The following is a 13,093-nucleotide window of genomic DNA, read 5'->3' on the forward strand; positions in this document are numbered from 1 at the left end:
AGTTATCAAGTGTTTGAGAGATAGTGTGCGTGGTGGGCGACCAAGTTTGACTCACGGCGATGGGTGGATCCTTCACCATGACAATGCACCAGCACATTCAGCATTGATTGTTCTCCAGTTTCTGGCAAAAAAATCAATCACCATCCTTGATCGTCCTCCTTATTCGTCAGATCTCGCACCCTGCGACGTTTTCCTGTTCCCAAAATGCAAAAATGTGATAAGCGGACATCACTTGGAAGATTTGGACTCAATAAAGCGAGAAACGTAAAAATCGTAATTGCTGAGGACTTCCAAAGGTGCTTAAAGAGTGGAAAAGAAGATGGGATAAGTGCATAGCAACGAATGGAGAGTACTTTGAAGAGGACAAAATCGATGTGGACTAAAGTTTGCAAAATAATTTTTTATGGCCTCAGTTCGCGTATTTATTGGACAGATTACGTACTTCTTCATTCAAAAAAGCGTTATTTATTATACAAGTATTAGTTTTCATTCTTGTTTTTTCTAATATATGGACTTATATTGCCTGTGACTAAAAAGTAATTTTAACTGCTTAATAAAAATATATTTTTACAATTGCTGAGTATTCATTTGTTTTAATGTTTTTTATTTTTTATTTTTTTTTTTTTTTTAATTTGTTTTGCTACTTTGACAATTGCAATAAATACTCATCGAATAAAACACACGAACTACTTTGTAGGTATATACAAAGTAATAGTTTAGCAAAGTTATATAATACAAAGATAGTTTACATTAATACAAAGTAAGAATGTTTCATTTATTTAAGAGTTTTGGGTGTTATTTTTTATATATATATATATATATATATATATATATATATATATATATATATATATATATATATATATATATATATATATATATATATATATATATATATATCTTCTAGCATTTTATGTTTTGTTACAAAGATTTAAAAAAATCACTTTAGAAATTTCAGTTGGAATTTCAAAATTTTTGAATATTAAAAGCTGTGAAGACTATTTTATTTTAAATTGCTGTATTAATAAACGTATATGAGAACCTATCAACAGATTTTTCATCCTTTCTTCTCAAGTAAACTGCATTATAAAGGTCCAGCAAAAAGCAATTTGTTCTTTTTTCTTCTCTTTTTATTTCAATTATAAGTGAAATTTCCACAGTAACCGCCTAATTTGAGGCCGAAAATACTTTGCGCGCTTTAAATTTTCTATGCTTGGTATTTTTTTTTTTTTTTTTAGATCCCGAAAACTTTCTAAATTAAACTAAAGATTAAAAAATAGAAAAAGAAAGGCTTAGCTCTGAGCAGTATTTTTCTTGTTTTTGTTTGCAGCGATTTCTTTTAATCATTATTATGTTTTATTTATTTCATGTGGTGGGTTGCTCGGGTGGGTGGTTTTTCGACTTATGGTTTCTTCATCTCAATTTTCACTTATTTTTTAACCGACTTCAAAAAGGAGGCGGTTATCAGTTCATACCTTACGTATGGTTTTTTTTGTTTTTTTTGTTTGTTTGTTTGTCCACTCACAGCGTCTCACCTAGTGAACCGATTTTGATCATTCTTTTTTAACGGATAGGGGATGACTCAACTTTGGTCCCATTACTTTGTTTGACCATATTTGTTCTTTAGGAAAAAAATATGGGAAAAACAGTAAATTTCATGCAATTTCCCTATTAAATGATTAAATATAAAACCCATTGTTACAAAAGTTTGGTGCCATGCCACAATAATATTAATAGTAATTGTACTGATAATTTTGAATGAAGGCTTCTCTGAAGAAAGCATCAAGTTTCTTCACTGTCACTGCCCTATAGTAGGTCCTAACCTGGAAGCGAGGTAATGCAGTGATTAGGATCTGCTTAACCTTCACAATGGCACCAGGTTAGGTTTGCCTCAACTATAGTAGTAGTTTTTTCGTTATCATCTAGGCCAATAGCAGATGATCGGGGCAAAGCGTTACCGTCGCAACAGGGGTTACCGTCGTACAATCGGGCTAAGTAAGGAGATACAGGGTTGTATCACAAGCAACTTGTATGCTGTGAAATGTAAATTAGTTAGGGAAAACGTAATATTTATATGATTATAATTAAATTAACACACAAATGAATTCCAGAGAGGAACAAAGATAAATTTTTAGTGCAAATCGCTTAAAGTTTAAAGCGTGTTTATAGTTCTTTTTTAGTATGGAGCATGTTTATGAAAAAAATAAGTTGAAGTTTCGTGATAATAACTTTTTACTATTTCTGAAATACATTTACACTAAAAAGAATGAAAAAAGAAAAAAAAATAGAACCGACTTCAAAATTACTCTAAAAAGTGAAAAATAATTTTATTCTTTAAACACCATTGATAATTCTTTTAAACATAATTTTTGAAGTTGGCGCAAAAACGAGCCATAACTCAACTACAACTATAAATTTAACCAGGCCCAGTTACTTCACTATCACATACATTATGCATTGATGACAGCATATTTGAGTAACGATATAAATGTTTCGTTCCTAACTTTGGATGATTTTCTGATAAAAAATAGGAACGAAACATGGTTAATCTGGATTTTACTTTTTGTTTTTGCGCCAACTTCAAAAAATACGTTTAAAAGTATTATCGATAGTGTTTATGGAATAAAATTATTTTTCACTTTTTAGAGCATTTTTGAAGTCTGTTTTTTTTTTTTTTTTTTTTCAATTTTTTTTTTTAATTGTAGCTGTGCATTTGTATCATAAGTATAAAGACTTATGATCTTTGGTGCAGGTCTCATTTATACTCCAACGTTCAATCGACTAAAAATCATATAGATGTACGTGTGTATGTGTGCATTAGTATTATATATATGACATGTTGTTGTTGTCTTATGCCATATATATGATATCTATTAAGCGAAAGAAAAATAACTGTGGGCTATAAGAACGCTCACTTTTTTGAAATCTGTTTTTTTTTTTTTTTTTTTCAAAATTTTTCATGTTTATTTTTGGTGCATTTACAGCTAATATTAATTAGATTTTTCAAAATGAACAAATTAGAAATTACAATACATAAAGATGAAACAATGTATTAAGAGTAAAACTTAGTAATGAAAATGAAATGTTATTTTTCCTTTTCTAAAGGTAAATTTGTACCTTCGAATAAAAATAGAAAATTAGCCCTGCCCTATACTTGGGACAAAGTATTAAGTAAAAAAAAAATGCAATGAAGTAGTTTCTATTTGACTATCAAAAATTCTTTTCTTTAAATTAATAAAAACACGAGTGTGAATGGATAAACAAATAAAAAATAGTCTTTAATAAACTTGAATAATTAATGAATGACTTGATAAGAATTAGCTAATGAATAAATAAACCGATGAATATAATTGAATTAATAAACGAATGAATAAAAAAAAATAAACTTAACTATTTCACTTTGCCTTATTTACTTTGTCGCTCATGGCATTGGACAAATTGTATTACACACACATTTAATATCAAAACAAGCTTATTATGCATTACATAAATAATACATCCTACCTACTGAGACCTAACACAGAACATGAGTAGGTTTCAATTAAAAATGCAAATAACAGGAACTTTATCATTCTATAATAACATTATTTTTGACTTTCCACAAAATGTTACAATAACAGCATCAATTTAAAAAATAAATGGATTGTGTATCAAGTAATTTGATCTTCAGAAGCAACTATTTTCTGACTATTAATAACATAGTTAAAATATTGCTCCATTTGTGGCGCCGCAAACAGAGTAAAAAAATATTACCATTTGCCCCACATTCTCCAACGTTTCTTTCCTCGAAACTCGATATGCAAATGTGAATTCATATGTCTCATAAGCTGAATTGTCAATGCATTTAAGACGCTTTTATAGTAGAGATACATGGATACCACATAGATTTAGATGTAAAAAAAGTTCTAAAGTTGAAGTCTTTGAACCATTCCTGCTTTAATTAGAAGTAGGATAAGTAATACTTTCGTGTTTTCAAGTAGTGCATTGCCACGTCCCTTTAAAGGTCACTTCCTCATCAAACTGGCTGTCCCACAGTCATTTTCTTTCGTGCAACATTTTGAACAGTCTTGAATTTTTATTCCGTATCCTTTTTCAATACAAGCTTCAGCACAATCTTCTGAGCAACTTCTTTGGAGCATTACAAAAACACCTCCTATTCTGGTTATGATCGCCTGCAATGGAACAAGGCCAAAAGTAACAATAAAAAATCAATGTATATGTAAAAAAATATAATTTATGCCGTTGTTATAACGAAAGTTGATAACGAATCCCCCCCCCCCCCTCCCATCTATAACATTGATTCTGGTATTTGATCAAAGTAGGATACTTCACTTTAAAAAATAGTGCTCTTAAGGGAAGAACAGAAACAGGTTTGAAAAGAGTGAACCTAATGTACCAATGAAACTCACGATCATTCCTTTGTTGTATACGTTTAAGTAAGAAGGAACTATTAAGAATGTCGATCAGAACCATTTCGAATGACTACTATCATCCACAGCTTCACAAGAGAAAAAGTCATTGAAATACCTCTTAAATCTTCTAGAAAATCTGTTCGACATCTGTTCTGTGAGACAGTCGGGTGTCGATCGCATTTTGAAGCGTGCCCAATGAAAAAAAATAGTTCTAGATTGGTGCACGCTCTTGTTAAGGATAATCATGACCAGAGAATTGAATTTTGTTAGTGGTATCAAGTAAAGTTTGTTTTAGACGATCAACTTCCATGCACCATCTACGATCTCTGGATTTGACACGCATGCTTTTTTTTTCTGTGGGCTGTGGACACATATCACGGACAATGTTTACAGCACAAAACCAGCTACAGTCAATACGTTGAGAGCAACCATTGTGACATTGTGAGGGAATGTGCCCAAATACCAAGCGAAGTGATTACAAAGGTTTTGGATTTCATTGGTCAGCGTTATCAGCTGTGCATGAATCACAATAGCCAACAGTTTGAACCCGTTTGTTATATGACTGTTTTCTATGTTGGTTTTTATTTTTTCAGATTTGAAACTTTTCTGTATCATCATAATAGTTGTTTGTGTTTTAGTTATTCAAAATGAGTATTCAGTTTAGTGTATGTGTGTGGTATGAAGATTTCTTACCTTGCAAAATTTCTGGTTGTGGCTACAATGACCCAGGTCGTTACCATCTTTTGGAAAGAGACAGGTGTTATTCACTGAGAAAGGATCAGATCTGAAGTCCACTGTGCATGTGAAACAACCAACTGCAAAAACAAAAATAATAAGTCGTACCTCAAACATGCGCAAAAGCCACTTTCATTTGGAATTTCTTTTTTATACGCCACAACGTTTAGACTACATTGGTGATCAAAATAGCAAGAACAAAAGAAAAATCCCCAGATCTTGGCTGCATTTGGTCGGAAAGTTATACAAATTTTTCGACTGGAAACTAATGGTAAAAGACATTTTTTTAGTACACTACTTACCATTAAAATTGCTACACCAGGAAGAAATGCAGATAACAAAATGATATTTATTGGACACATATATTATGTTAGAAATAACAAATGATTAAATTTTCAAGAAATTTGAGGAAAAAGATCCCGAGAAATTAGTACCTAGAACTACCACATCTGGCAGCAATAACAGGACATTGAGTCATACAGAGATTGGATGGCATGTACAATCCAATCCCAAGGTACAGACACCAATGCAGCTTCAGCACGACGCCACAGTTCATCGACTGTAGTGGCCAGCGTTAGCTGACGAGTCAGTTGTTCATGAACCATTGACCAGACATTTTCTATTGGTGAGAGATCTGGAGAACGTGCTGGCCAGGGCATCAGTCGAACATTTTCCGTATCAAGAAAGTCTACACAATACCGGCCAAATGCAGTCGTGCATTGTCCTGCTGAAACGTAGAGTTTCGCAAGGCTCAAATAAACGCTAGTGCCACGGGTCGTAACACATCAGAAATGTAACGTTGACTGTTCATAGTGCCGTCAATGTGAACAAAAGGTGACTGAAATGTGTATCCAATGGCACCTCATACCATCACGCCAGGGGATGGGCCAATATGACGATGGTGAATGCACGCTGCGAGTGTGCGTTCACCACGATGCCGCCAAACACGGATGTGACCATCATGATGTTGTAAGCAGAACCTGGATTCACCAGAAAAAATGACGTCTCGCCATTGGTACACCCAGGTTCGTCGCTGATCACACCATTGAAGGCGCTCCTGTCTGTGATGCAGCGTCAATGGTAGCCGCAGCCATGTTCTCCGAGCTTACAGTCCATGCTTCTGTAAACGTCGCCGAACTGTTCGTGCAGACACTTGTCTTGCAAATGACCCCATTTCTTGACTCAGGGCTCGTCACGTGGCTATACGATCCATTAAGGTCATACGGATAACATGCCTGTCCTCTCAGCTGCTAGTGATTACTGGCCGTGGAGAACCAACACGGCGATCTGTATTTCCATCCTGAAGCCATTGCATCCATATTCTGCTAACTGCCATTAGATCTCGACTGACGCGAGCAGCAATACTGCGATAGGATAAACCGCAATCCTGGTAGGCTACAATTCGACCTCTAATCAAAGGCGGAAACGTGCTGGTACGCATTTTTTCTTCTTACACAAGGCATCACAACAACTTTCCACCACGCAACAACGTTCAAATTGAATTTGCACGAGGGAAATTGGCTGTACAATTTCTTCATTTAAACACATTGTAGGTGTGGCTGCGGGCGCCTCCGTTGTTTGAATGCGCTGAAAAGCTAATCATTTGCATATCACACCATCTTCCTGCTGTCGTTTAAATTTCATGTCGGTACCATGTCACCTTCTTGGTGTAGCAATTTTAATGGCCAGAAGTGTACTTTTTATTGGAAATACATAGAAATTTTGTAATCATACAATGAAGTTAGAATTTATACATCCCTGGTATTTGGACAAAATTATAAGGACAATTAAATTTGTGTTCCAAAAAGCAAAATGTGTTTGTTTTTTGCATAACAATATAAACGCTCAGTAAACGATTGGTGACGTCACATTCTATTTTTACACAGTTATGGCGTTAGGTACTAAAGTTAATGAATTTGAGAAAACGAAAGTGGATGCTTGAAATATTTTACGACTTACTATACGTCAAATAGCAACAAATCTGAATTGATAGAGACCGGTCATTTTGAGCTTCCTCAAAAAGCCCGGCAAATAAGGACCACAAAGATGAACAGGTAGAAAATCTTCTGTTTCTGTACGTGGGCAATTCTACATCAAATCAATCAAAAAATAAATTAATTTTTGACCTCACCATTCCGATTTTAATGAAATTTGGTGTGATATACACATATGCCAAGATAAGTAATCCTGCCAATTTTTAGAATTCTACTTTAAAAATTTTACGAAATACAGGGCAGTTTAAAAACTGAAAAAAAAAAAAAAAAAACGAAAAGTTGTGACGTACAAATGACTGTAACTTCTCTCCTAGTTATAGTAAATTAAAAATTCGAAAATCATTGTAAAGCTAAAAAATAGAGCTTTTTTATTGATATAAAACATGACCTTTCTTACGACAGGTTTTAAGTTTCAAGGTCATTCACCGTGACTTTTGACTTTGAATGTCTCAAAACATGTCCCCTTAAAAAATTTTCAAAAAAAATATATTTTATAGCTCTGATACACCAAAACTTAGACTGGGATCGCAATTGCAAGGTACTGAAAATGAAATCAGGAATGTTCGCCTGTTTTACATTGTGGAATTCCATTTGTCAGGTCAGTCACCTTCTTGACCTCCTCATCATTTCCGATTTTAATGCAATTTCGTGTGAAGGACACACATGACAAGATAAGTAATCTTGCCAATTTTCAGAATTCTACTTCAAAACTTTTACGAAATAGAAGGTTGTTAAAAGCTTATAAAATGAGAAATAAACGGAAAGGGGTTGTGCAAATGTCACAACTTTGATATGACTGTTACTTCTGTCCTAAGGATATTAGAATAAAAATTCAAAAACCATTGCAAAGCTAAAAAAAAATAAAGCTTTCTATTGATATAAAACATGACTTTTTTCCCCACAGGTTTAAGTTTCAAGGTCATTCACAGTGACTTTTGATCTTGAATATCTCAAAACACGTCTCCTTAGAATTTCTTCAAAAATATATAGTATTTTGTAGCTCTAACTCTGTTCTTCCACTACACACCAAAGCGTAGGCTGGGACCGCAATGGCAAGGGACTGCAAAAATATCAGGAATGTTTACATAATTGTGTTAGCTGTTTTACATTATTTCTGTCCTAATATTATTGTTTCAATTTTTTGGGCGTATTCTTCATAAAGTATGCACATTTTGACAAATCGACAGGATTCTTAAATAAAAGCTAGAATATGACAGAACTTTTATTTGATAACCGTAATTTTTATCTGTAATTAGCAACAGATTTTGGAAATAAAACAGCAAGTTTTAGCCTGTGATAATGTTTCCCGTATAATGGCAGAGTTTTGTTTGCACTTCATGAATAATGCGCCCAAAAATTGAAACAATAATATTAGGACAGAAATAATGTGAAACATTTAACGAAAATTCAGTTGACTCTCAGAACTCGAAGTCCCAAAAGACCGGCTAATAGCTTCGTTATCAATAATTTTAGAAGACAAATGTTAGAGCTATAATATGTATATTTTTAAAAAAATTCTAAGGGGGCGTGTTTTCAAACATTCAAGGTCAAAATTCACGGTGAATTGAACCAAGGTGAACGTTTGAAAACTTTCACGCCGTTGACACACGGTGAACCTTGAAACTTAAACCTGTTGTGAGAAAGCCATGTTTTATACCAATAGAAAGCTTTAAACTTTACAAAGATTTTTAAATTTTTGTTCTACTATAATTATGATAGAAGTTACAGTCATAACTTTACAGTTAGCTTTAGTTATTAGCTTTAGTTACAGCATGTCATAACTTTCTGTTTATTTCTCACTTTTTAAGTTTTTAAGAGCCCTGTGTTTGTAAAATCTTTGAAGTAGAATTCTGAAAATTGGCAGGATTACTTATCTCGTCATGTGTGTCCATCACAAGAAATTCATTAAAATAGGAAATAGTGAGGAGGTCAAGAAGGTGACTGACCTGACACATGGAATTCCACAATGTAGAACATGTGAACGTTCTTGATTTTATTTCAGTACCTTGCAAGTGCGATCCCAGTCTAAGTTTTAGTGTAGGGAAAGAATATATAGTATCAGAGCTATAAAATATATTTTTTGAAGAAATTTAAGGAGACATGTTTTGAGATATTCAAGGTCAAAAGTCACTGTGAATGACCTTGAAACTTAAACCTGTCGTAAGAAAGTCATGTTTTATATCAATAGAAAGCTCTGTTTTTTAGCTTCACAATGGTTTTTGAATTTTTTATTCTATTATAACTAGGAAAGATGTTACAGTCATTTCTATGTCACAACTTTTCGTCTTTTTCGTTGCTTTTTTAGTTTTTTAAACTGCCCTGTATTTCGTAAAATTTTTAAAGTAGAATTCTAAAAAATGGCAGGATTACTTGACATATGTGTCCCTCACACAAATTTTTGTTAAAATCGGAAATGGTGAGGTCAAGAAGGTGCAAACTTCGCAGGAAAAAGCTTTTGAAGAAGAGCATGTATAGAGAAATATCTTTTTGATTTGAACAATTTTCCGTTCAATTTTGAACGGTTCAAATCTTTTTGCATTTGCGCTTACGGTGAAACTAAAAGTCAATATAGATCCCGATTTTAAAGGTGGATTTACTTCAAACAAATTTTGGTTGGAAATAGCTCTTGATGAACAACTACTGACTCCGACTCGTAGAATTTTAGGGCAGTCGACTCCGAATCCAACTCTTGCACTCGAAAATTAATCGATCACCGACTCTAACTCTAACTCCGTGGTTTTGGCAAAAAATTTCGACACGGAGGGAAAATGACTGGCTCCGACTTTTGGAATTTTAAGTCTTCGACTCCGGCTCCGACTCCTTTATCAAATAAAAATTCCGAATACACAAACAGTGGTAGAGTTGCGAAAAGGAAAGATCTGTTTTGATGATTTTCAAAATCTATCCTCATGAGGCTCCAACTTGCTCCAAATGCTCATGCTTTTGAACTATGCATCTCTATAGCCCCTCAGAAAAGTAATAATGGATAATATAACGCTCCCTTTCCCCTCCAAATAAAAAAAAAATGGGTATGACACTGTCGAAAAGTGAAAAAAATAGGGGGAGCCATTCCCAAAAAGGGATACATGTTGAGGAGAAACGGTTGCAGCATGAACTTCAGCATGCCCCAGGGTCCCACTGTGGCTTGGTCGGGCACTGCTCTGAGCTATCTTAACCCCGAGCTTCAGCAGCTGTCATATTACCTTCCAAGCATTTTTTTTTAAATTTATGGAAATTTTCTTTTCTTTTCTTTCTTTTTTTTTTTTTTTTTTTTTGAAACCATAACATACATACTTGTTTCGTAATCAATAATTTATTTTGAAATTTTTAACAATATTGCCTACTTTTTCAAAAATTCAAAAAAATATTTATTAAAATATTAAATTTTTAAGGCTTTTTTTTTTTTTTTTTGCACGAATATAAAAAACGCTTTTTTCTAAACGATCACAATCATCATCTCTAAAAATCTGTGCATTCCAAACTTTTGTGTTTATTAGAAAATTTTCTGTGATTTAATTATGTAAAAAGTCGTATTTTTTTTTCTTTTAATTTTGGTTTTTAATGGTATAACATGCTCTAAACATTTGAGTAATTTATAAAATGCACAGTTTTTTTAAAATATATTATTCTGACTGCAAAAAGTATTACTTTGAAGCTGTATCTTTAATAGAAAAAAATCCTCAGGGATTCTAATGACATGAAAACACAAAAAAAACGATCATCGAGGAAAAACAATTTAAAGTTTTTCTTTTGCAGAAGAACACATAGCGAGCATGACCTAAAAACCACTCATAACTTTTTAAATATTTAAACTAACAGTAATGAAACTTTTTCCCTGTGTTTGGACTAGTTTTTAGTTTTGAAATAAGCAATAAAAAGTTTTTTGATCATTTTTGAGGTAATGTAACCTTTTAACCCTCATATCCATGACAGCAACGAACCTTTTACACCACAATAATAACTTATTCCCCACTTACTTCCATCGCAGAGTTGTACACTGAGTCCAAATAGTAATCCCACAAAACAGCATCTGAGGACGGTATCCATTCCTCCAGACTCGAATTATATCTATATCAACCTATTCGAAAAATATCCTTTTGTCTTTATCTTGTCCTACAACAACAGGACACTGCTCGAAGGGTAGTCCTAGATGAAAACCGGAGATAATACAGCACAGCCGAAACCTACCATCAGGGAATTGAGTCTATCCCAAGCGGGTGTGCCCAGTCGCATATTTTTTAGAACTTCGAACTGGATCTGTATTTAGAACGTTCAATCGAAATGAGTGCTCTTAATGGATATCGATGTTTTAGAAATTTTTTGCTTTCCCTCTTGCAGACCGTATATCACTTTTAAATGAATGGAAGGATTGAAGTACAGCTTTTGCTTTTGTTAAAAGGATATTGCCATAAACATTATTTCCGTGATTTTAAGCGTTTTTCCAGAAGAATATGGAATAGCTTCAAAATCGATACAAATGTTACTAATTTTCTTTTGACGCAAATCATCTTACTTAGCGTTAAACGCGATGTGTCGTGCTTCAATAAGTGATTGCAATACTGGTATTATCTGAGCTACCGATATTTTCGGTATTATCTTCAAATAATAAATACTTTTTAGTTAAAGGGTTTTCAATTTAATTTAATAGATATCTACATTACTTTTCAATGTGTATTTATTTTAAAATGAGACAGTACCAAAGTCAATCTATTGATGTAAAAATTTAGCTTTCTGAACACGAATTAATAGAATATCAATAAATAAAAGAAACGGAAATGAAACAAGATTATATTTTCATCAATGATGATGTGACGAATTGCATTTTCATGAGTTTACGTGCAGCATGTTCTTATTTCTTTTACTTCCTTCCTTCCTTACTTTCTTACATTCGCGTCTCACTGTTCTCGTGGTAGTCTTGTATTAAAAGTGGAGAAATTATGTATTTAACTAAATTTAATTACAACTTACTTGTTGATGCAAATCATAACGGTAAGTTTCAAAGTCTCACTATCGAAATAATGATGTTTAAATGGAATTTTGGCTACTATAGCGAAAAAAGTTTGAGTTAATAACTTAGATTTTTTGTATTTAACACCACATATTTATTCCTATTTTGTACTAATTCTCTTTAAAGACAAAGGCTACAGTGAAAGTATTCTATCCTCATCAAATGCTACATTTACAAGATGACGCTTCAAATCATCTTACCGATGCAGAATCTTCCAAATCATTGTATCTCAATCCTAAACAAATACGCAATTACGAAATTTGCTTTGGGATAAGCGGATATCCGAAAGCAAAAGCAAAAACCAATGCCAGGCCTGGTCGAAACGGGAAAATGTGATCTCAACAGATAGTTCAGAAAGAAACGCTATGGTGCAAAAAAAAGGAAGAATCAAAAGTAATCATAATAGGTGTTGTAAGTAAAGAGAAGTAAGTTCTGAGAGTGATAGATATAACCAGGATTATGTTTTAGGCGAATATCAGATGGAGATTTTTACAGCGTAGATGAAGATCGAGTTCCTTTTGTTTTAGTTTGTGACAACAAGAAGCCCAAAAAGGATGATTTGGTTCTTGTAACATTTGCAGCAAAAGACGAAAAAAATAGTATATGTTGGGAGAGTTAATAAAATTAATGCTTCAAATGAATACAGGGCCGGATTTAGGAGAGAGCAGGCAGGGCTACTGCCCCGGGGCCTCCACAACAAAGGGGCCCCCCCACAATAAAAATTTTACAAACTATCCTAACTTTCACGGGTCGAAAATATGGGATATATACACATATATATCAAAATATTCGGATATTTATCGAAGTATCGGATATTTTCGAAAATATGATCTTTTCGAACCCTGATTAGGGGCTTCCACTCCTTCGTTGCCCCGGGGCCTCCACACTTCCAAATCCGGCCCTGAATGAATATGATATTACATTTGCATGCCGAGTAAAATTTT

The 13,093-nt window shown here is 33.5% G+C and overlaps 1 protein-coding gene across 1 annotated transcript; it reads right to left on the bottom strand.

Annotated features, from left to right (window-relative positions):
* Window positions 1–3,555: 3,555 nt before the first annotated feature.
* On the bottom strand, window positions 3,556–11,188 carry LOC129235225 (uncharacterized). The gene is made up of 3 exons (XM_054868930.1): window positions 11,119–11,188; window positions 5,106–5,227; window positions 3,556–4,172 (listed from the first exon to the last, which is right to left on the bottom strand). Exons 1-3 carry the CDS (start codon window positions 11,186–11,188, stop codon window positions 4,005–4,007), a joined length of 360 nt encoding a protein of 119 aa, XP_054724905.1. The 3' UTR covers window positions 3,556–4,004.
* Between the last annotated feature and the right edge of the window lie 1,905 nt (window positions 11,189–13,093).

This window comes from Uloborus diversus, chromosome 2, assembly GCF_026930045.1.
Source record: "Uloborus diversus isolate 005 chromosome 2, Udiv.v.3.1, whole genome shotgun sequence".
NCBI lineage: Eukaryota > Metazoa > Arthropoda > Arachnida > Araneae > Uloboridae > Uloborus > Uloborus diversus.